The sequence below is a fragment of the Saccoglossus kowalevskii genome, chromosome 10, assembly GCF_978046115.1.
Source record: "Saccoglossus kowalevskii chromosome 10, keSacKowa6.1, whole genome shotgun sequence".
NCBI classification, from domain to species: domain Eukaryota; kingdom Metazoa; phylum Hemichordata; class Enteropneusta; family Harrimaniidae; genus Saccoglossus; species Saccoglossus kowalevskii.
Genome location: NC_140650.1, coordinates 19,497,030 through 19,523,288, shown reverse-complemented (window position 1 = coordinate 19,523,288; position 26,259 = coordinate 19,497,030). Strand labels below are relative to the sequence as shown.

General features: G+C 34.3%; 2 protein-coding genes across 2 annotated transcripts in view; one reads left to right on the top strand and one right to left on the bottom strand.

The window, feature by feature from the left end:
• The window catches only part of LOC102805591 (ATP-binding cassette sub-family A member 2-like), a 47,459-nt gene extending 37,525 nt beyond the window's left edge, over positions 1-9,934 (bottom strand). Inside the window, exons 1-8 of the mRNA XM_085504617.1 lie at positions 9,866-9,934; positions 9,123-9,216; positions 7,277-7,388; positions 6,190-6,550; positions 4,015-4,380; positions 2,607-2,729; positions 1,002-1,266; positions 415-688 (exon numbers count right to left, since the gene is read on the bottom strand). Coding sequence (XP_085360743.1) covers positions 415-688; positions 1,002-1,266; positions 2,607-2,729; positions 4,015-4,380; positions 6,190-6,550; positions 7,277-7,388; positions 9,123-9,216; positions 9,866-9,934 — 1,664 coding nt within the window. The remainder of the gene's footprint in view (positions 1-414; positions 689-1,001; positions 1,267-2,606; positions 2,730-4,014; positions 4,381-6,189; positions 6,551-7,276; positions 7,389-9,122; positions 9,217-9,865) is intronic.
• A 12,796-nt stretch (positions 9,935-22,730) lies between these two features.
• On the top strand, positions 22,731-24,566 carry LOC100370450 (uncharacterized). Its single transcript, XM_078006656.1, has 3 exons — positions 22,731-23,067; positions 23,183-23,343; positions 23,532-24,566. The coding sequence occupies exons 1-3, from the start codon at positions 22,947-22,949 to the stop codon at positions 23,979-23,981; spliced, it is 732 nt and encodes a 243-aa protein (XP_077862782.1). The 5' UTR covers positions 22,731-22,946; the 3' UTR covers positions 23,982-24,566.
• The last annotated feature ends 1,693 nt before the right edge of the window (positions 24,567-26,259 follow it).

The window sequence follows — 26,259 nt, the reverse complement described above, 5'->3', positions numbered from 1 at the left end:
CTTTGGAACCCTGCAAGTAGGCCAGTCTCACTGGTTCTCACCACAAGGAGTTACGATCCCCCCTACCAGTCCCAAAACAGAAATAAAACACACAACAAAGTTTAAAAACTACGTGATAACACCACCAGTTGATTTATTCATGATTAAAAGTGGACACTATTTACAATGACAGTAGGCGGGTTCAATGTGTGAAAAAACAATACTTTATTTGAGATTTGACAGTCACCCGTGACACGACGTGGCGGAGCGTACTCAGGCCACCCAACGTAGCTAACTGGAAGCTTGGTGTTTATAGCACCATACCAGCAAAATGTGTGCAGAAAAAAAAAAAACACTGAGAAAACTATCATTGCCACATAATGGTATACCATAAATAGTAGCCAAATCTACAAGATTTTCAACATACACACTTACTTGTCATAGAGATATCCAATGTACGGGAATTCCTGGACATAGTTTCCTGGTTCTGTAACGCTGTGACCAACCCGCTTTTCTATAATAGCGTGATCAATCATGTCTTGTAACCACATAAAACCACCTTCATAGTACGAGATGGGGAATGATCTCTTGGATAGTCCCCAAATTCTATTTCCATGGGCATTGTCCGTGACTGTACCATCTACTTGACGTATAGTGTACATAGTGCTGTTCGGCAATGATCCATTCTCATCAACTTTGAAAAGCAGAACTGTTGGAATAAACAAGATCAGAAATTACACTGAATTTGGTGACCAAAATATTAACAAACCTCTTGACAACAAGAATTATTACATACAGTAATTTCCAAGGACCAATGGCATAAACAAAATGGCATGTACTTATTAACAGTTGCCACATAAGAAGGCTGTTTGCTGAGAAGTTATTGTAAATATTTTTTCAAGTAAAGGTTTCAAGAGAACATGTACATGATTGTATTTTGAGAATATTAGATACTAAACATTTTGTCATCGTTAGTATTGTATTGCTCTGGAAATAAATGTAATAATAAAAAATGTACTTACCAGCAAAAACTGAATTCTGATGAAGAGACGTGTTTAGTGCATAATTCAGAGCTGCAGATTCATCCGGAAATGGTTGAAAAATGCTTATATTAGACGGTACAGATGAGTTCCACAATGTTAATACATCATGTAAGATGGACAGCTGATGTTCAATAATGTTGATATTCGGCAACGTTGTGTTTAATATCAATGTTTTCATATGATCAGTAAGAGATGACATAAAAACCTCTAGTAATTCTGGATGTGATTGCAGATATGTTTGAGTCTGTAATAATATGGAGAAGCAAAATGAGTGATGTTAGTACTATATAACTATATCTTATTTCCCACCAAAAATTCATCTTTTAAATTCAACAAAATTTTAAATCATACAGACAGTACAGTATACCCCGGTATATGTCATTGGTTTTTAGTTTTCGATAAAAAGGTTTGTTAATATCATTCAACGCTTCAATAGGAGATTTATTTATTTAGCAATCACATGACCACATGAAGGTGCAATTAATATAACACTGATTTTTAATTAGTGTGAATTTTACTTTCTGAAAATGTCTACTGCATTCTTAACCCAAAGTCAATGTTGGTCAACTTTTAGAACCTGCCTAAATTTGAATTTGAATATTTTCATCGAGACATGTATCCAATGGAAAATCATGTTTATTTGGTCCAAAATTATAGAAAAATACCTAAAAATGCATCCAATATTTCACCAAAATGTTAACATTCAAAGGGTTAAAGCGAAAGGATCGTCACCTGCGCACACGTGGAATTGAGTCCCAAGCAACGATAACAACACACGCTAAAAATACAAAGGCTCATGGGTAGATGCTTGTTTGTAAACAATGACATGCTATGGCCATCTGATGCATGCGCAAGTAACGACACCCCCGCTTTAAGCTTAATTTGCCCAGAAAGATATTTTTTTATAAAATTGGTGTATTCATGCATATTGTAATTTTACTGAATTTCCTACAATTCTGTGCTGCATAGTACATTATTAACTGACAAATTTATATTTTTCAAAATACTGTTACAGTAGGCATTAAACTACTTTAATTCTGCTAGAGAGAAATTTGTGTGAATTTGGCAAGTTAGTGGAAAGATTTTGTTGCAGTGAATATCTTTCTGTTGTGCTAGTGGCTTTCATGAATACCCGGTACCATCAAATTGTGAAATCTTGAAAACTTGTATATAGTCTTTTCCATGAAACGAAGTAAAACAAGACCCTAACCCTAACTCGCATTTTTTTTCATTGACCTAATAATATCTGAGAAAATTTCACACTGTGAAACACAAAATGAATAGCGCCATCAGTGTTCAACAATTCCAAAATGGCTGTCACGTCATGTCAGCACAAATGAATTGAGCTGCAAAGTAGGCGGAAAAGAGGTGGAAACTAAATATTCTTGAAAAATTTATTTCTGTGACATGGCGATGTTTGCAGTTGTTAAAAATTCAAGGTTAGGTTTAGGGTTAGGCTTAAGGTTTCGTTTTGTTTCGTTTCGTGGAAAAGACTAAGCCTTATATACTAATAAAAGTAAAACTGTTTATAGTTTTTGCCCAATACATGTATATATGACACATATTGTACGTTTTAATTCTTACCTCATCCAATAATTCAAAGTACAGCAATGTTCTATGAAACTGTGTTTGTAAATCTTGGGATATTGTCAGCCATGTGATGACCTTAGATGAAATGGTGTTCATTGTATGAATAAATCTACCAGCCTATCCAAAAAAAAACATAAACATAGTTCAACTATTGAAGCCTTGCCCACACAAAAACAACACCATGTATCAAAGTCAAGTCAAAGTGATTTACAAGATTGTACCTGATTGGCCACCCAACCCTAACTCTAACAGACCAATCACAAAGCAGCTTATTTGTTGACAGGTTCTTTCAACAATTTAAGTCTTGTATAAATGCTTTGACTCAACTGCATGTTTCTGCTGATTAACAGTGTTTGTGGCTTTGAAAATGCAGACTACACATTTTAAAGAAATTAATGCAAAAATTAACACATTGGATGTCACACAAATGTTATTCTATGAGTAGCATAGTACATCACTATATGGGTGTTAATCTCTAAAGAGGGGGCAACGGGGTAGCTGGTACAGATTTACAGGAATTAAAAAGGGCTTTTTACAATTTACAAGGAAAAAAAGACGTTTTAACAGTTTACAGTGAAAATTGAATTTTGCAGTGAATTGTGTCATCTAGTTGTTTTACAGTTATGAAAATGTAATTTCCCTGGATTATTCTTTCGACTTTTTTTATTTGAATGTAAATTCTTGTACGTACCGAGAAAAATGACACATTTTTACAGTGTACGAAAAAAATATTTGATTGATTACGTTGTACGTCTAGCCTGTGATTACAGAATTACGGAATTTATTTTTTTAATTTACGTTGTATGAACAAAAAAATATTGCAATTATGTTGAATGAAAATAACCCTTGCCCCCCCCTCTGTAAACAATAACCCTTTGAGGGCCAGATATTTCCCACCAAAAATTCAGTACAAATATTTTTTTATTCTGTAAAATTATCACTGGATTTCATCATTATTTTGCCCTATACAGACAGTTTAATATATTGCTTTTAGTTTTGAAAAGTTTGTCATTTTTTATCAACATTTCATGTGCGCACTGTACAAAATTAATTTGTAGATGGTGCCAAATATTTACAAAGAGTTAAAAAAAAAATCTCAACTATAGACATTTGAGACTGCTCCAATATTTGGTGTGACCTTGTACAGACTTATTCATTTTGTGACAAATTTACAGTTTCTATTTTTGGTGAATATATTTTGTGATATTGAGTAATAAAATAACAATTTTAGAAAAACAGTATTCAGATTCCTTAGAAACCATTTCCAGATTAATTAAGACACACAAATCAACAAAGCAAAACAAAATTACCACTTCAATATATGCAAGTTAATTACAGCCATTTACTATATCTAAATAATTTCCCTGCCAAGATTAATAAACTTTAGTCATTTTTTTTTTACCTTGTTTATGACATCATAGACATCCGTAGTATTTGGTGCAAAGACTATTTTGGGATTGCCAAGTATATACATATCAGCCATTTTGGCCATATATTCAAGCGATCGTGAACCAATTCTACTTCCAACCCAGTCACCTTCACGCAGGGCATCCATGTTAATTGTACTATTAACGCCACATAGAATAGGTCGTAAACGCAACCAGATTTCAAGTAGTTGCATTAACTCCTTTGGGTGCTGTGTTTCTGCTTTCAATGACATACGTTGATAAAAAAATCCAAGGCCATTTGTCATAATTTCTGAAGTGAGGTTTGAATCAATTTCCACTGCCAAGTCCAGACTGTCAATGTAAGTAATAAGTGGCTGCAACTGAAAAGACAAACAAATAATTAGAAAAACTTTGACAATGTCCAGGTAGTGTACACATGAATTCAGGTACAGCAATCCAATAGATAGCTTTCAATGAAATCAGTGAAAATAAAATCTAGTGACTATAGGTTAACATTGACTTTAGTGGCCTTTCACAATCAGATTTAAATCTGATGTATTGTATGGTGTGCGTTTTTTTTTAATTTTATATATTTTATTTTATTTTTACTATTTTTTCTATTATTTGGCATTTTTTATGTTTTTTTGTTATGTACTTATGATTTTGTATTATTGTAATTATCACCATTTGACTTTTGCAATTTTTACCACAACTTTAAATATCTTTAACTATCAGCAAATAAGATCAAAATAAAATAAAATAAAATTGAGTTACTGGTAAATACACAAAAAGAAAGAGAAAAAACCCAAAACTAAGTTCTTATTTTAATCTGATTGTGGCATATCAGTGCAAATAAATTATCACAATCATATGTTGATACTTGAACCACATATTTTTTTTTCTCTAGTAGTTCAACTGGCTAGCATGAACTGGCAACATTCACATGCTATCAATCCATCCTTGTTGTTTCTTCTCATTGTAAAGAACTCAACTAGATACATCTACCTTTGAGTCTTGCTTTGTTTTTCTTTAAACATTTAATACTTTCTGTGTACAAAACCACCTTAATTAGCATCTTTAATGCTGCAATTATGCAACTATATACTACAAAAAATAACTCATAAAATATTATTATACCATAATCCAACCACCTCCAGAAATAATTGTTTATGATCCAATTAATGATAAATTATCTGCGTTTCAATTAATTGCTATCTATTCGTATGTAAATTATTCAGGTGCCATTGCACCTGCTCCGATTGGTTAGTGGCTAAGTAGCCAGGTGCTCATGAGTATATAGTAAGAAAAGTATTCTATTGTATTCAGTCTCGGTTGCAAACAACTTACGATGTATTTTTTATTTTATTTTTATAAATGTATATTATTCTTAATATGGATGACGCCCGACGTCTACCCCTAGGTACATCTGACATTGCGTCGGGTACAGATGTTTTTTTCCCTTGACGGGATTTATATATGGTTTTTCCTGGGTGTCGATGTACTCACGATCGGGCTTTGGCATCAATTTCGCGTATATTTACATATGTAAGGGAGAATAAATAAACATTGTAATAAACGCGCGTGGCTCCTGGGTGCTGCAACCACCGCATACCGCATTTCATGCTTGTTGTGTAATTTGTATGAATAATTGAAGTATAGTATAGATTGGAGAAATATGTTGTCTATAATTTCAGTGAAAATAAATTCCAGGTGAAATAGAAGTAACTATCGTATCTATCACTGATTGAAGAACAAGACAGCAGTTGTCAAGATTGAAAATTGAAAACACACAAATGGATAGTGATTTGGTCACAGACTTTCTAAACAAAAAATTAATTATGACAATTATTTAGCTCTGTACAAGAAATAATTTCCTGGAAGATAATACAAATGATCCATTTTATATAGTTTACCTGTTGGGTGATTTCGATGAGCTGTTGCAAATTGTTGGTAATTTTTTCTGAGCTTGACAGTATGTTTATAAATGTTCCCATATTTTCTAAAAAGATATCTGGAGACCTCCCTAGAATGAATAAAAGATTGTTAAACACAAGTCATTTTTCACACACAAAAATGTACATAAAATTGAATATATAAACAAATGTAAACAAAAAAAATGTATTTTTTTTTTGTTGGGGATCAATTATCATAATTAATGCACTCAAATCACACCGATGCAGTGTTCATACATCTCCTACATCATTTGGAGCAGAGTTTGTGATATCCCAGAATGCTGTGCTGCAATCCCAACAATCAACAACTTTGGCTTTATGATATCCCACAATTCCATACTGCAATTCCTGGTATTGACAGTTTTCCCTCATGATATCCCATAATGCCATGCTGCATTCCAAAAATTGACTTTTCCTTTTTATAATCATCTTACCATTTTTCTCAATATCATTGTGTATTCGCTTTACACTGTTCATGTTGACATCACTGAGTAGCTGTGTGGTCGTGATGAACAGATTTTCAAGTTCATATTCAGTCATATTCTGACTTGAATACTTATGAACAACTGTGTCAAGGACACTCAAAAACTCTGGTACTCTGTGTTAAATCAGTATAATAAAGTGTTGTTAGAATTTGCAAAATGACTAATTTGCAAGTGAGAAGTGAACCATTTGTAATTCTGGGGAACGAACCAGAAGATGAATTGTGAGATTCTTTATCTTTTTACTCATTTATTATCTGACAAGCAGTTTAAAGTTAGATTTTCTTTGGACAAGTTATTATGAAAAAATGTCCGGCGTACTGTGCATACTTTAAGGTATCCTCGTAATAACCTTATTATTATAATACATCTTTTCCTTCTAAGGATACACCATGGGAATGCCATCAGAATCAGCGAAATTCATTGTGTTGAATCCGGTCAAACTCTAGTGGCAGCCATGTTTGTTTTTATTATTAGAGGATGCTTATGCGTGTAATCATTCCATATTTGGAATTCACATTTCCTAATATGGTAGGATGAAAATACCCTGTAAAATACCACAAAATTACGACATTACGATGACAGATGTATAATAATATATTACTGTAAAATACTTTATTTTCAATTGGAATTAATTTTCGCTGAAGGAATGATTCAGTGAAAATAAAATCCAGCGAATATACCTTTTTCCTATATTTTACATTCAACTTGTCAAAAAACATTGAAAATAAAATCCATACAAAACACCGAAAAAGTCTATTCAGCGAAAATTTATTCCAGCTAAAATAAAGTATTGTACAGTAGATAAAATGAACTTCATAATTGAACGGCATTCCCCTCACCTTGACTGTGAGTAAACTGGAAAACCATATGGATCTCTGGTTGCAGATGGACAAAATACTTGCAGCAAAGGAATAATACCAGCAGATGGCAGCGGCCGTGCTGTATAATGAGCTATCAAAGGAAAACAACAAATGTATCTATCAAAAAGTAAAATTTGTCCCCTAAAAATCATCAAAAAAAAGATTTTCAAGTTTATTTATTTATTTATGATTAAAAAATATGAATAAGAATTATACACTGATTTTGGATTACCCATATCATTTATGTTGTTAACTGTAGATTTTTTGAAATATTTAAAAATGTAGATTTAAATTCAAACGAGAGGATTGTGTTTGATTATCTATCTAAGCCCAATACCTAACTACTGTAAAATACTTAATCTCTGCTATTTTCACTGAAGGAATGATTCGGTGAAAATAAAATCCAGCGAATATACCTCTTTTACTATATTTTACATTGAACTTGTCAAAAAACATTGAAAATAAAATCCATACAAAACACCCAAAAAGTCTTATCAGCGGAAATTAATTCCAGCTAAAATAAAGTATTTTACAGTATTCAGCCAATCGGGAAACATCTTGTTCATTAGCTGGGTTTGATACCTTTTGGTTTGTATTAAGTTTGACTCAGCTGATTATGTATTATAAAAATGCCTCAGTCATCATGCCGTATGTCTTGTTAATTATTCATCTCATGTTTGCAAAAAATTTTTTTTTAATTGTGCTACATGATATCTCACTTTTGATTGGCAAAAATATGAGAAATATGAATTATGAATCCAGGAAAATTTTTACAACTACAAATTAAATCATGTGCTTCCTAAGTTAGTTGTGTTTTGGACACACTCAAAACAGAAATTGAACAGCAATCATGCGTAATGGGATTTATTGTGGTGAAGACAAATAATAAATTAGATGGTGCAATATGCACTTTTATTTCATTTTTGGCCAAATTACTCAAAATTGGATAGATTTGTCAGCAATACAAATTCAACAGGTGGTTACATGGCTTCTATCATGTCTTGTAAGGTCAAGGTCAAAGATACAAAGATAACGATAACATTATTCACCTTAATGGGGGTCAAGGGCAGACAGTAACTGTAAACATAGACTGTCATAAGGTCAAGTATATACAAACACCGAACAGAGAATATCTGTTCTCAATAAATGCTGACACTGGTAGTTGAGTGTTTAAATAAGTACTGTAAAGGGGTTAATTATTCACTGGGTTTTAATTTAGCTTATTTCGCTGACTGGAAAATGCGCTAAATTAAAACCCAGTGAATATGTAAAATTTAGCATAGAACACATTATCTAAATGACGAAACCGTGAATTTAAAACCCACTGAATATGCCTGAAATAGTAAATCAGTGAAATTTAAACCCAGTGAAAATTAGTCATTTTACAGTATAACATAAAACTAAATTGTCAATTGCCTATTTTACTATTCAACAATGGTAATATTGTATAATTATAGTGTAGAATGAACTCCCTATGACCCCTGTTGATTAGGTATAAATTAGATTTTTTTTACATAAGGGATGGACCATTAGTATCTCAGGGGGGACTATGCAAATTTTTTTTTTTTTCAGTTAGTATTGTGCTGATTTTTTTTTAAATTTGATGATGAATTCACTGTAATGTTTTAATTTCCTCTGTGTGTATTATTTTTTCTCTAAACAATTGCTGAAAAAACTTTGTTTTCTGTTATTGATTCCCGCAGGATTTTTCATTACCCTAAGAGTTTCTAATGACACACCCCTAAATATAGAAATTATGTGAAATAAAGCAGATACTAGAAATTAAGTAATATTTCTATATAGTTGCATATCAATGTTAATTTACCTTCAGGGATGTATTTCGCTGGATATTTCCGATGCAGACCAACAAATATAATGAATGCGATCAGGGGGAATAGAAACTCTATTGCCAAGGAAACCTATAATGAGAATAAGCGAACGATTTATCAAATCATACCCTTCAAGTTCAGTGTAATGAAACACGAAAAACGTGCATGACCATAAACCCGTTACAGCGTGTTCGAATTTCATGTAAATAAACAATGTATTGTTGTATACATCGCCCTTTAAAGAGCGGTACATATATGGGTCTCATATAAACAAAGATGGCGACTTTGACAGGTGCGCAGCTTAACATGTACAAATTGAGACGTTACAAAGCCGTAATTGGGTATTTTCTTAGGTGATTGGAAGGTATAGTCACCGGCGGTAATTAGTGCAAGTTGCGCACAGGTCAAACCTCATACTTGTGTTTTCCATTAGAAGAGCAACACAAATGTCGCACATGCGCAGCGCGACGATCACAGCCCTTTTATCGCCGTGGACGAAAAACATTTTTGTTTTCACTTGACTACGCGTTCGGCGAGAAATCTGACGACCTGCCTTTCCGCGAACACCAACCGATTTCATTCAGTTTTTCTTCAAGCTGCGCTTTAAGTTTGGCTCACTAGTAAATACAACCATTTAACGAATAACATTACTCAAACAAGTGAACGTTCACCCGGCGAAAGCCCCGAGTCGACTAATTCATATTTGCCGCAACACTTTAGTGTATCCAATGGTACTCACCGGGCTTCGTTTCTTCTGAGTATAATTCTTCCACAAGACCAGACGCAACTGTAGAATAAATTGACCCATATTCAAAACACCATCTAAGCCTGTGTACCGCAACGTTATGTTTAGTTTTCCCCGGAGTTGTCCGGTAGTTTGTTTGATCAGAACAACGAAGTGGCTGCCTGCCCGCACAGAATATCAATAGGCGTATTTTGTTTAGTTCAAGGTTACTTAAAACAATAGTTGCGTTCACGCACAGCTCCTTAGCACGGGCTAAGAGGTCAAATTGCTTAGCCCGTGCTAAGAAAACGTGCGCGAACGCTTAGCACGGGCTAAGGAATGCTAAGTACGGGTAAAATCTGATCCGAATAACGCTATTGTTTAAAGATGGTCGGCAAGCAGTAATCAATTGTTTTTATTTTCGTAATAATGTAATTTAAATAAATAAAAAAACGTAAATTCGTAGACATGGACAAGGTGTAAAATGTAATCAGCTATTTTATTCGTCCCAATTAAATGTCGTAATTCGTACGCAATTTCCAATATTGATTCTTAAACTCAAATTATCAAAAATATTATAAAAATGTAATAAGGAATTTGCTTTATCTGTTAAGTGTAAGAACTTATTTGTCACTGTAAATAAAATTTTCATTTCATTTCCTGTAAAAACGTAATGTTTTTTTCCCTGTAACCTGTACCAGCTACTCCCACACTTGAAGGTGTAAAATACACTTTACGTTCAAGTTGATAAGATGCTGAATATGCTATGAATTATGGGTAAAATCGTCATACCTTCCTCAAATAGCTGTTCTGTTTCCGGGGCTTATTGTAATCGAAGAAACGAAACGAAACAAAACGAAACGGAATAACACACATAATGAAAATTAAACTGTAATCAGTGAAAAATGGATTTTGTACGCACAATATTTGCACAATATTTGCCGAAATTAACAATATTTAATACGTAAATCGTTCGTTTCGCTAATCGCAGATAATCGGAAATCTGTAATCAGCGAAACAAGCGTCTTACACGTAATCCAATTTACTTCACCATTATTTTTTTCTACTTTTATTTGCTTGTCAGATTTTTTTTTATTTCCCTGTGAGTTATTTTTATTCCCACTTTAATTGTTTGTTTGTCGTTCTTCACATCATGTATTGCATTTTATTCAAAATCCAAATAAGGATACGAACGCAATAAAGATAATTATTTTTCACGTTCAATATTCACAACTGTTGGACGAAACTTAATCAGTATATTCACCTTTCAGTCGTATATTATAACGACATAAAACATTTGCCGGAAATAACAATATTTAATCAGTAAATGGTTCGTTTCGCTAATTACAGATAATCGGAAATCTGTAATCAGCGAAACAAGTGTCCTACACGTATATGTTATCATGTAAAAACTTCAGTAGTCTAGTGTATACAATGGAGCAATGGTAACAAATAAAGGGGACTTCGTTCTCGCCTAGGGGCTTTCGCGGTCAGTCGACGAACCCCTGTGCTCTGCGGGGACTCAATCGAGGGCGCCATTTATGACGAATAGTATAAGTGTATAAGTCAACAACCCCATTTGAATTTTGTTTGTCTTTTTGGCTCTGTAGAGTAAGTGACATAATTGAAGAATAATTTAGATAAACCGCTAGGAACGTATATTTTAGAATTCATTCATGAAAATCTACACCAAAAACTTGAGTCATCTGTTTTTTTATTTACATTTGATTGATCACACTCCAGGTTCTAACACTGTAGTCGCATGTCAGGTACGTTTGACATGGTCCCAATCTAAATTGTATAATTATGTACAATACTTTTTTACATTAAATTTCAAAATGCACAGTGCTTTAATTGTTTCGCTTTAACACTGTTGAACTTTATTTTCTGTTACACATTTTCAATATAACCATGACTGGAAACAGCATCCTCTACCAACAGAGCAGGGTACTCAGTAAATTCTGAGTGGATAAAAGGTTTATTCATCTTTTGGCCCAAGTTATTATAATGTATCAACAGATTAGATTCCTTTAACAAAAATAAATTCTAAATGAACATCATGATTGAATAGTGATAAACCCAGTATGTGGTATACTAGACTTCTTAAGATTGATTAAAATAACAGAAGTACAGAAGAGTGTGAATACCTATATATATCGCAACAAATTGATGAGTTGAGAAGTAGAGAAAGAAGCAATGACACATTTGTTGACATTCATTGTCTTAGTATATCAAGCGTCTTAAAACAATCATGAGATTACTAAGTGTTGTATAGTCATTTGGTGGAATAACGAATTGTTCGTGAACTCTTGCATTTATTCAGGTACCAATAAAATGGTTGCTGCCATTATAGTTTTACATTAATACAAGTTTAAAAAAAGAACAATGGGTTAAGGGTCGCCCGACAACTACATACGAACTACTCATAACGTCAAGGTGCTTTTTCAGCAGTCACGCCCTCTGTAGGGAAAACGAAAGTAAAAGCTATTTTGTCGTTTGGGGTCGCTGTTTTATGAATAGTATAAATGTGAGAGGGCCACCCATAACTTGCGGTGATGTCATATAACAATTTCATAGAACTTCGCTCTTCAACATTTTACAGAATTACCTGACAGTGTTTAAACATTGGCACGCGTATATGTCGATTAAAAAAATACAATTAGACTTAACCGAAGCTTCGTACCTACACACATAAGGAATGAAGGAAACGAGACATGAATGCCACTGTTCCCGTTATTTGATTATAAAATACTCGTGTTAATGTAGTACATAGAGCATCTGCAAACAATTGAATGAATATGTACTCTATGTGGGTGCAACTCATTATAAATTGATTTCCCGTAACCTAGTATTGTACTGATAACTGAAAACTTCCATTGACCCATGTCCAAAATCTCAGAGTACACAAGTGCAATCAAACTGTCTCATACATGTTTACTTGCTAATAACAATACGACATCTTTGTTAATTCAGGTCTTAGTATATTACCAGGACCTGGGCGTGTTTCAACATCACCACTGGGCATCAGAATCATTCTCATGTTGCCAAATACTATTTGTTATTAACACAGTATGATTTATTATTAGCCCCCACCCGCGCGACTTTAAAGCAAATATACGAAATCACACACTAAAAATTCAGTCAAATGTCCAGTGGCCGGGATAAGATTGACAAAATTACAAAATTCATCCCTATCATTAAAATTATAGTTAAAAATTAAGAAATGTTTTTTTTTTTAATTAACTCGTTATTTTGTATATAAAAACCCAAATAGTTTGTAATAGTATGACGACACTTGGATTGGCACACTTAATCACGTTTGTTTACGGTATCATTGGTTTCCTTTCCAGTGTAATGTTTTCTATCAGCTACATTTGAACTACATTGTGTAAATGAATCTGTCATCAAGCTGTCTATATTTATTTGATTCCAGCACAAAATAACAATAGACCATTAATTGAACGATTGCAGAATACAATGATGTCACGTGATTGATCACAAGACTGTCAATTGACATTCTCCATAGGGAGGGATGGTTTATAATTACCATCGAATCTACAATTTTATTCTGATTATTTATTAAAAATCAAAGACATGAAAATGAGAGGACCCGAGTTACACATACAGTTGTTTGTTGGCATCAGTTCTTTATAAGTTGAACACACATGCTTAATTGTATATTGTCCACAAACCGAAAGATAAAGAGAATATTAAAATGTTAGATGGGTTAAGGATTGTGGGTATTTTTGTAACTTATAATGAGAAGCTATTCATTTCTGTGAATTTCAATTTCAATTTAATATTGACAAAATTAAAACAGTTATGTGGCTTGTGGTCTCTGAGGGGTTTATCAGTTATTGGCAAAATTCAGATTTTAAAAATACTTGGTATCCCAAAATTTGTGTATGTTTCGACAATGATCTCAACCCCTAAAGCAATTATAAAGGCAATTAAAAAAATTCATTTAATTTCATTTGGAAAGGTTGTGATCGGGTTAAAAAACCTCTTTAATTGCGGGTATAGAGGATGGAGGCCTGAACATGGTAGAAATTGAATCTTTTCTAATAGCACAAAAAATGAAATGGGTTTTAAGACTGTTTTCGTCAAAACCAGCTGGTTGGAGAAACATTACAGAACCACTATTAAATATTAAAGGGAGTAGACATGTATAATCTTGTAATTTTGATGTAGAAAGTTTGGTAGATAATTTACCACCATTTTATGTTGACATTATTAGAGAGTAGTCCGATTTAATGCACCATTCCCCAATTCTGTGTATGGAATTGACAATCAAGCATTGTGGAACAACTGCTTTATAATAATTGCAAACAAACCAGTTTATTTAAAATCTCTGGCAAATCGAGGCATTGGTCACATTATTGACTTAATTGATCAGAATGGGAGTTTTCATAATTGGCAGTATTGGAATACGAAGGGTATTACACAGATTGAATTCATTCAAATAAAAGGTCTTACAGCAGCTATACCTAAAGATTGGAAGCAAATTATTTTTAAATCAAGACATACCTGGTTTGAATCTGTATATAATAGTATTTTTTGGGAAGGAGAGTACATTAATATTAAATCCTTAACAACTAAAATAATTTACAAAAAAATATGTAAAAAAATAATTGAGCCACCCTCGATAGTGCAAACATTTAGGAACTCTTATGATATCTCAGCAGAACATATTCCTGTTATCTTTAAATTACCATTCATAACTACTATATCAAGTGCTTTGAGAGCATTTCAGTACCAAATTCTTCACAATTACCTTGTTACAAACAGTAAGTTGTATAAATGGAAATTAGTTACATCATCTTCATGCTCTTTTTGTCATGTTAATGACGAACCTTACATCACTTGTTTGTAGGTTGTCATTTTGTGCAAGAATTATGGGAATTGGTGCAAGAACAGTTTGAAGTAATTAGACATATACGTTGTAACTACAAAAACATCATTTTTGGAATATACAACTCGCCAAAAAACAAAATGTTAAATCATACCATAATTTTATTCAAAAGGTTTATTTATTTCTGTAGAACAAAAAAACAAAAGGTTGTCATATTATGCGTTTAGGATGTTTCTTCTTTCCAATAGACAAGTTGAATATGAAATTGCAAAAAGAAATAATAAGGTCAACTTACATTTTGAAAAATGGGAGAAAACTGAAAACTGGCTTAGTAATTAAACACTGTATTCGTATGTAATTACTTTATTCATACAATAAAAAAAAGAAAAAAAAAAGTTCTTTATAAGTTGAACACACATGCTTAATTATATATTGTCCCCCAGTAATATGAATACTAGGCTTTGTATAGTTACTTTACAGTAACGAACGTTGTGCCATCCAGACACTGATGAAACGTGTTTATTATGAGCCGTAGTCAGCGTGCTTCAGGGGTTAGTGCGATGTCCGTTTGTACTGGCGACGCGATTCGCCGCGTGGGTGAGCGCGATTCTTCAGTCGCGTGGTGCTATTTGAATATTTGTTTACTTGTATTTTTAAACATCAATGTACGCACGACACGAAAATAGTATCTTATGTCAAACTTCATTGTGTGTGTACTATGTAAAGCAAACATGTATTGTCAAAGATAACCTGGGTGTCTATACTGGGTGTTTAGTAAAAAATATTCGCCTATAATTGTATATATCAGTTGAAACATAATCAACGTCGACTCGGAGCAACCACTTTTCGTGCATGCTTGCCTAGAAACCGTAAGCACTGAGAACGATGACTATGATAACTACCGAGGATAACTATCTCAGTTTATGCAAACGTAAACGGATTGGCTGATTCGCGAGGAATAATGTGACATATGTGGCATAATCATCGAGACAACTGAATATTGCGAAATATTTAAAAAACATATAGGGAGTGGCACGAGAGGGCGCCGTCCGATCTGAGCACCGGAAACGTTTCGAAGTCATTAAAACTTTAGCGAAACATTACAAGGAAATATACTAGTTCAAAATTAAAAAAAACAATTGAACCGACAACCACTTTAGCGCCAGGAGTTTCTGGCAGGAGTGAGTTTTACGCAAACTGCGCATGCGCACACGCATTGATTCCTCGAAATGTATACTAATTAGGTAACTTGCCACTGGTAAAATTATTAAAAACATTATGGGCAATTTTGAACAATATTACTAGAGTGAAATATCATTGTGCCATGAATTTAGTAACTTGCTATAATCTAGTTAAAGACAAAAAAACTGTGGCTATTCTCAACAACTCGGAACTTTTCGCCTCGTAATGACAGAATCAATCAATTTAGAACTGCCGTGAATATTAATATATTATTATTTATTTCACCAGAAAATATACAACAACAGAAAACAATCAATGTGAGAAAAAAAAAGAAGGATGTTTGAATCTTTCTGGTTTGGTCCAGGGAAAATAGTTGGTCTGAACTAATCTAGTCCAACTTAAAAACCAACTTATTGTATGATATTATGGTAATAAAACTGGTTAAATGATTAAATAATGATTAGAATAATTAAATTAAAATGAAGTTAGGTAGGTAGGACTTCCAAGATAGTAATATACAACTTATAGAAGGAGGAAATAACAAATCTGATGTGTAAAAACATATTGATAAGGTAAAAGGTTTAATTCTGTAGTAGGTAATGTTTTAATGTGTTTTTAAAGTGTGTTCTAATTATGGGATATTTTAAGGGAGGCTGGGAGTGAGAGACAATGTTCAACAGATGCAACTTTTAGATTATGCTGAGAAATGGTCAGGTTAACTTTGGGAATTGCAAGATTGCTTTGAAATAACTTTAATAACTATGAGACAGATCATCAAAGTAGTGACTCAGATTATTGGAAAAGCGATTATGTTTAAAGTCAAATATAAATAGACAAGTGTGAAGTTTGCAAAGTTTATAAATATCTAGTATGCCGAGTTGATAAAAGATATGTGCAGAAGGTGCACACAAGTCTGAAAATGTGATTAATCTAGCTACTTTTTTTTGTAAACGAAGTATTGGTTCCAGCAACATTGAATGTAAGATATGTATTCCCCCAAATTTCAATGCAATAAGTTAAATGTGGCAAAATTAGTGTGTTATATAGAAGGATTAGTATTGATATAGGGACGTAGTGGCGAATGCGAGAAATTATTCCTACTCTGGGGCTGATCATTTTCTTAACTTTTTCAATGTGCGTTTTCCATGTCATTAATGGATCAATGCTAACCCCGAAGTAGGTGACTGAAGGTACGCCCTCTATAGGCGAACCGTCAACGTCTAGACAACCTTCCAACTGGGTAGGTTTTTGTGGAGTCAACACCACTAAAACTAAGACCATGACATTTTCTAAAATCCAGCAGAGATCTGATGATCCATTTTTTACTTATGGTGACATGACACTAAACCATACCAAGACATTCACAAACTTGGGTGTGACATTAAACAGCAATGGCTCCCTAAATAAAACTATGGAGAGACTCTCAGATAAGGCTAGAAAAGCAGGACGACTGATGGCTAATATTTATGATAACAATTTCAACAACTTTAAACTTAAGACCAAACTTTTTGAAATGTTACAACTACCTATTTTACTATATGCATCTGACTTATGGGTATATCGGTTAGGAAAGAAAAGTGGGACACCACTGTTACTGAAAAATTTCACCTAGAATATTGCAGGCACATTTTCAATATTAATAATAGAAGTAGTACAATAGGCTATAGGCTTGAAACTGACAGGCTACCTTTAATTTCAAAGATTCAAATTCAAGCTGTCATGTATTACCAAAATATTAAAAACAATGGTTCAATTAATTTTAACTTCCATGCAGTTAAAGAACTTGAAAACAACTGCTATAAAGGATCATGGTTGGGAGACATTAACAAAATTAGAGACCTGTATAATATTGATATCCAGACTGTTCCTAGTAATGTACTTTACCAGAAAACTAAAAACCATTATAACTAACATGTGGATTAATAATATCAAGAGACCAGATGCCAAACTCAGATCTTATAGTCTACTTAAAAGTGATATTAGTCCAGCTAAATACCTACAACTGTTAAATAATAGACAAGATATTAAATTACTGTCTCAATTGAGACTTAGTTGTCACAAACTCAAAATAGAAGTAAGCAGACATAAGAGACCTAAAATCCCACTGGAGAACAGGATTTGTGATAAGTGTAGAAGCGACAGTATTGAAGACGAAGTTCATTTTATTACAGACTGTAGCTGTTACACTGATGAAAGGGATATTATGTACACTGAATTTACCAAGGAAATCCCCACTTTCCAGTCTGAAAACAATATCGACAAATTTATTATTAATACTAATAATCCTAAACTAATTAGACATGTGACCATAGACCCTCTAAAAGAGTCTATGATGTGACACAGTATCTGAAAGTGTGTTTTGAAAAACACAAACTACACTAATTTTTTACTACCAAACCTTATGTTATTTTAACGTTCTGTTTTTTACTTACCTTTTTACTTTACCTTTTATTACTTTCAGCCAAAAATGAATTTGTAATTTCATTACGGTGTAATAAAACTGTATTATTATTATTATATAGTTAGTTTTTTCCACACTTATTGTAAGTTTGTTAGCTAGACGCCATCTAACGACTTCAATGAAATCTTTGTTAATATCAGTAAGGTTAATTTTATTAGTGTTCAAGAATTTAAATAAGTTTGTGTCATCTGCAAATAGACGGAAATCAAAACAATTTATTTGCATGGTTAATGTCGTTAATGTAGAGAAGAAAAATAAGAGGACATAAGATCCTTCATCGACGAGACCAGTATTTATTAAGCGTTTTCATTTTTCTAATTGTAATCTCTTCTCTTGGTACCCTCTTCCTACCCTGCGCACTTATTTTACTTACTTATACCTATGAAGATTGTGGAATTAACACGGGGTAGACAGTTTACAATCCGCGCAAGTGTTTTCATGGACGTGGACTTACCTAATTATTGCCCGATTCCGCTTTTAAAAAACTAATTTATAATTTTTTTGCTAAGAAATGTATATATCTGAACGTGAAGGCAAAATTATTAACAAAAAGAATATTTATGAATAACCAATCATAAGAGCTTAGGAGAAGGCGTTCATATCTTACAAATGTCACATGACACTGACAATTATGCAGGCCAATACATTAGTTTATAGATTGAATAAAATGAACTCACTTTGTCATGTAAGCGAGCACGAACATGGTCACGATAGGAATTAGTTAGTATTAGTAAGAAAATAAATAGTTAATAATAATATTATTGGTTAAACAAAACCGGCGACTGAACAAATTGATTTGCATTGAACTATCGTCGACTGTCTCTGCTTTGTTCTTGACGTCGCCACACTGGCGCCAGCTTATCGTTCCGTGGGATTCATCTCTTTGTTGTTGTGTGCATTGGGGGCGTGTATTTTCACAAGATTCGTTAACAAGAAACAATAAACCGATAAAGCGTGAAAGAAGATAAAACAGAGTAAAGTGTGAACGCATGCTAGATGACACCGTTAATTTGTCATTGTCCACATCGGGAAAAACTGCAACGTAAACAAATGTACAAGTAAAGTTGAACGTAACTGGTATTATAACTTGCCACAACAGCTGGCGTGCACGGTGAATTTCAAAGCGATCACATAATGCACAACTAATATTTGCCCATCTATAATAATTCCAGGCGTGTAATCGCTATTATCCACAATCAATTGACAGTTTTATTAAAACATCACTGTGTCTTGTAAACAATTGAGAGAAGAATACCAACACCTGGAAAAATGTTTCGCGTAGACACTTGTACTTGTTAAATAAAATATGAAAACAAAATATTCGTGTTTTTGTACATTTATTGTTTTCCTATATGTCGTAAATCGGCTGACTCAATTAGTATTTTGGTCACCGAATTAAAGTATACGTATATCATGGCACTGGTGGCGCTTTAACATATTCTCCAGCGAGGCTTAGTGGCCTTGTACGAATTGCTGGAAGGTTGACCGCTTCCCCGCCAATGAGCTCGAACCAGAAACTGTTTGACGCGACCCAATATGGAGTAATTCATGTGTTACAGTAATCTAGCTATAAAATAGTTGTATTCGTCGCGTGGGGTGGATGTATCCACAGTCCATTCACCCGATTGATTCACGTCCATCTTCATATATGATCAGCGATTTGAATGCGTCCGTATCTTAAAACTTTTAGTAGGTTCTGGTTCCAGAAAAGTATTTAAATTGTCATTGTCGGCAAGTGTTAACACACGGCTAGTAAGCGTGCGTTGGATTCCTTTGCTGGTTCTTAAATACGGCTTCTAAAAACAATAAATTATTTTACAAATTAGTGACGTCATTGCTGATCATAGCGATATGTGGTTTATGGAGTCCGCGTTTCGACATTGATAGTGTAAATTACATGGTTTCAAATAGCTTAATACCTTCAAATAGATTATGTTTTTTTTCAATGGTATCGTCTATTGCATCATTGTCTAACATCGACGGATACGTCAAAGTTCTTTGATTAACGTAATTGATTTAAATTCTAGAACAATGTAACAAACGGTTTGTTGTTTTTAGGTGGCGCCAGTAGCCGGTTATAAACTCAAATGCACGTGGTGATGGATGCGCCAATTGGACGCGTGATTACATCCACTGACAAACGAGGAGAGACCAAAACATGCATGCCCGCAAAAGTTTTGATTTGATTTCAAATTATTAAAAAGTTTAGTAAATTGCGTTCCTGCCTTTAAATCTGATGATGTCCGTATAGATATTGCCGATGTCTGTTGTCGCATACAACTTGTTTACCACTTCCGTGTGACTGAGAATGTTTTAGAACCGTACTGTGTCTGGGTGGAATTTTTAGAAGTTGGTTGAATAGGTAATAGAACACTGTAGGAGGCAATATAAGGTAATGGAACATTCTAGAAATTTGTAGTAAGTTCCAGACTCATTATGTATGCTGATGTAATGGTCTATTTATAAACAGTGTGGGTATATATAGGGGAGTTGTTCAGCACTGAGATCAGATCGGAGATCTCGTTGAACTGTATTGGAGTTTAAGTATCTAGTTATTGGAGTAGTGGAGTTTTACCGCGTTATTGTACTTGATGTTTGCAGAGTATTATAATAATACCAGTACCAGTTGAAACCTTATCTGTTGGCTCCGTGTTCGTATTTTATCATCGCCGCCAGGGAAGTCTTTCTGTTACTGTTGCCATTTTGGTATTTGAACCATCACACCTGTACTATACCAATTACGGTAATATTACGTTGCGTGTGACATCTGTGCTCTCAGAAAAAATTTAGCGTGTTTCCGGGACGTTTTCCCATAGTTAAGTTATAACGGCTATTTGCCGCTGTTTCGACCCACATTTTTACGTTCAATCCGCTCTATTTTTCCTTTCAATTTTCGATTTTCGGCCCTTTTTAGTGGTAGCAAATTTAGGCCATTTGAAAACGCTATTTTTTGGGTAAAAATGCTTTTCATTTTCAATATCAAGTTATCAAACCTCATCAAAGTCATTACCCCTTGTACAGCTCAAATTTGTGAATTGTATCTGTTGTAAGTTGAGAGTACATGGTAGTGCACCCATTTACCGCAGAATTTCTACTTCTATCTTACATCTTCCGTCCTCCTTTTTGCAACACAGTGGTTAATTCAATCAATTCCTGTTCTTCTATTCTCAGTACTATATATATATATATTAACACACTCGATGGGCACAGTAGACGTAATCACTTTTCATAACCGGACTGCAGGAATCGCAACGAATATATACTTAACTATTTCAGGTGCATTTTTTAATGGTCTATCTAGCTGCAATATCGATATTTTTCTTCGATTAAGAATTTCAAAATGAACTATTTTTACTCATGTGTGTAGGTAGATATTATGCTTGTATTTTATTGCATTATTTGTTCCAAGTAAATCCTACGTCATATCTTTATATTCTGTGTACTTTCCAAGATGGGTTTTGCCGTTGATTATAGTATGAAATAAATTAAACCGAGAATCAGTTCGTGATTTAGAAGAAACAAGTACTGAGCTTTCGAATAATTAATTAAGAGATTGCGTTGTTGAAAATCACTTCCGTGTTTGTTTTTTTCAACCACCTGTCTGTCTGCTTTGTTCTGCGCGTCGCCACACTGGCGCCAGCTTATCGACGTACGGGCTCATCTCTTTGTTATCGGGTGTAGTAGGGGGCGTGAATTTTCACAGGATTTGGTTACAGAAAACAATAAAACCGATAAAGCGTGGAAGAAGACAAAACAGTGCACGCCCTAACACCGTTAATTTGTCCCTATTCGTATCGAATAAACCACAACGTGTACAGTGATAGTGCCATGTCATGTATGATTTATTGACGTAAGTAACCTTCCTTGTTGTTTAATCAAAAACATTGTGACGATATTAAACTTGTTTTCACTACTTGGCGGCGAATTTCCGAAGATCTAATCATTGCTCACATATTCTCTTCTCATTCTAAAATGTACAACTTAAATAAATTAAAGGTATCATTACAGTCTAGAAGTCTGAATATATACTTATTTTTAATACGAAATGACAAGCGCTTTTCGAAATAATTGCCCTATAGTAGGTGTGGCCTCAAGTAATTTGGTTAAAGAAAGTTAATACGAGGTGAGAACACTATTCATATTTTTACACCTTAGTGCAGCAACATCATTAATTTATTGACACCCTAACACAGTAACTTCATGTTGTACTTCGTATCAGAAGAAGACCGCTGGCGCCAGTCAAGTCAACGTCTTTTCATCCATGTAACAACAAACGTCTGCCTTCTATTGTCATGATAACGATCCATTATATGTATTATCGTATATTAACTAGCATACTGGTCGGCAAACCTGCTAACTTTACCACCTAAGTTCATAGCACTTCACGCCTTCACTGAAAAGCGACATCCATCGACGATCGAACAACTGAAAACCTTTCAAATAGTTAGATCCTTAAACTGTTTTCTCACGTTTATGAGTCCCTTATTTGGACACCAATATTTAAATTACCAAGTCGGTTATAAGCTTGGTTGGGGAAGGACTCTCGTCATTTCATCGCCACTCCTCTGTACGAGCACTTTATTACGAAGATCGTATGCATCATGCACAGCCAGATTGCCAAAAAACCTGAGAACGAACTGATGAGACTTGAAAAGCAACTCCCAAGTCCAACATCTTCTGATGCTGGATATGGAAGTGGAGATAGTATCAACTCCCCTGCTGGTAAGTGCAAACAAAAAGTTGATTTATATATTATTAAAAATCAAAAAGATTTTTGGTAGAACTAAAATGTTAATTTTCATGTATTGATAAATGGTTTTATTTGTTTTCGTTTCAGTTCATACTGACCGCACCATAGTTTCGAGACGAAAGAAATCCAGAAACGCTTTTAGTGATGACATTCTTGTACAACTTGAGAAGAAATTCAAAGAAAGAAAATATTTAATGACGGACGAAAGAGAAGAATTTGCACAGAAGATCGGATTGAATGAAAATCAGGTAAATATTCTCATCATTTATAAAGCGCTGAAATTAAGAAAACTAACATGTATCCTGAATAACAAAATATATATTGCAAATGATATATGAATCAACGCAAACATACTACCAGTATGTATTCATTGATTTGTTGCACTCCGTGTGGCCATATTACAATTTGTTAAGAAACGTGATTTAATTATTTACAGATTCGAACGTGGTTTCAAAATCGCCGCATGAGACTCAAAAAACAGCGAGAGGTTAATATACCAGGCGACGATGATGTAGCAACTCAATTGAGTCCAGCTGTGGCTGAACGGTCTACGACTTCAACAGCAGAAAAAATAACCAGTGCAGACGAGCCACAGCCAATGACAACTATCACGTTACCAACAATACCACCAGTATTACCAACGTCATACTTCGTACCACCAATGCATTCGTCGCTCCTTCTCATCCCATCATCGCCGTACACGCTGTCAGCTCCCGTACCGTACTACCAACCGATGTACCCGCTACCGATGATGTACTCTGCACCGACATATTACCCATCTTCCCTGGGATACACGGGAATGGCAGTAGGGCCAGTAATCGGACACCCTTACTCACCGGGATATCCATTAGTTAGACATTATCCAGTAACGTATAACATGTATTAACTACAGTGATTCGTCAAATTTCAATAGGATGATCGTACCCAGTACAGTACATCTACGATGTGTATTATCCACCCTGTTTACATGGACCATGCTGTTACACTAATTCACGTCACGGTAAGTTCACAGTGTAAACGCTAGTAACTACTACACGAGTACATCATGTGATGTCGTCAACTCATTTTTTGTCGATTACTCTACTATTTAGTGTATATCAGGCGTTAAACTGATTTCATACATCGTTCCCTGTTTATGTAGCATAGCAATTCATGTATATCATTTAAATATCTTCGATTATAACTAATCATTTTTTTCTTTCTGTTATTCAGCGTTTGTTTAAAAACTGGTGGTCACTAAGCCAAAATACAAAACGATGAATTCCAGAACACTGATAATAATTTACACCTAAGATGGAAACCTGTGTGATAACCACTACACCGTGTATAACATTATTTAATAAAACATCATCTGGACCACGTGATATATTTGTTGTATGTTGCAGTCAGTATTGCACAATGTCATTTCTGAGTTATTTGTAAAATATTGTTCTGACAGTCGTACTGATCCAAGAAATAAATAAATAAATAAGTAAATAAAACAATATTCGTGCGTTTCTGTGTGTATTTCCCGTGATTCAGTTTAAACACTACGTATTATATCTCTGGTCTGTTGATTAGATAAGCAAAACCCCTAAATATAAATTTTTGCATGGTAGTCCAATCATTACATATATAGTGTATCAGGTTCGAGGGGCAGATGGTTGCTTCTTTGAACGCATATTCAACAATTCAGGAATAACATGAGGCGCAGACGATATTGTGAACAAATATCTCCCAAGCAAACGTTCGTATGTGACCGTAGTTCCAAATGATTTCCATTCTATTACGAATAAACTACAATCCACGATTTCGAGCAATCATATTTAATAGATAAATCATGATGTGATTAATACCAGCAGTAAATACACTGTATAATCATTCAACACAGTCATTGGGTCGTTGACATAACTCACTATTGCGATTAATAAATTATTTTGGCAATTTTTTCTCTATTCCGCCAACAATATAAGTTCATTTATAGGTTTTCCTATTGCCATCCAATGACATATAGCCTACGTCAATCCTCGAGCCGTGGAACACAAATCCCGGGTTGATGTTAATTACGAGATAACTCGAACCACACAGTTAATGCACAGAAACAGTCCGACTCGATGCGATCCATTATTGCCCCATTGTTCTACGCAATTGACAAAGATAACTGATTTAGTTAGGAGAACAATGCATGAGACGTGTTTGTTGTTTTTAGGTGGCGCCAGTGATCTCGACTATATTGCATAGTACCTACTGAATACGTGAAGAACACACGTTAAGACAGAAGTGGATTACAACATTGACGCCACCAAGAGCAAAGCTGACAACTATTTAAATTCATTTAAATATAATATTGACGGTGTGGGTAAACGTCACTGTCCCCGTCGTTAAGATAGAAGCCCACCCACGAGTAAATAAAAATAAACAGAGTTTGTGAAAGATGAATGCATTTTAGTGCGTGGTGGCCATGTTTGTCGGTATTAGAACGCTTATGCCACAGATTACTGGCTGGTGACATACGATGCGAAAAATTATATATCAATGGTACAATATGCTACCCGGAATTATTTCATAGGTTTCAAATATTTGACATTAACACTGCGTTCTATTGAATTGTACTAAAAGTAGCATTTTTGCTAAATTCTATTTTGCTTATAGTATGGTACTGCTACCAGGCAGAGAATGCACGCTGCCATAAAACTATGGGTCTATGGTCGTACATTGTAAAACCAATACATATGCGATTTATGGTCAACTTTCACAAAATAATGTTTCTGAGTTAAAAGGGTGGAATGGGTATCACGATAGATATTTCCGGTGTCTACTGCAACTGAAAACGATCAAGAGCCATTTTATTTTACAGATAAAGCGGAAAAAAAGTACAGAGTATTTGATGGAATTAAATGCAAGTATATTGCGCTCGCATTCCCTTCCGTGAACTGTTGCCAACCACCTGTTGATAAGGAGTAAGTCGAATTACTAGTATCGTTTACTGTCCGCGCTTTGTTCTTGGTGTCGCCGCACTGGCGCCAGCCTATCGACCCGCGGGACTCATCGCTTTGTTATCGGGTGTATTAGGGGCGTGTATTTTCACAGTTATCTTAACGGAAAACAATAAAACCGATAAAGCTTGAAAGAAGACAAAACAGAATACGGTGTGAAAGCATCCTATATGACACCGTTAATTTGCC

What these genes read in the sequence shown, in the direction of transcription:
- LOC100370450 (XM_078006656.1), top strand. Translation starts at nt 22,947, where the DNA reads ATGCACAGCCAGATTGCCAAAAAACCTGAGAACGAACTGATGAGACTT. An exon ending in TAGTATCAACTCCCCTGCTG is followed by an intron (nt 23,068 to 23,182) that starts GTAAGTGCAAAC and finishes TTTTCGTTTCAG; the next exon opens with TTCATACTGACCGCACCATA. An exon ending in TCGGATTGAATGAAAATCAG is followed by an intron (nt 23,344 to 23,531) that starts GTAAATATTCTC and finishes AATTATTTACAG; the next exon opens with ATTCGAACGTGGTTTCAAAA.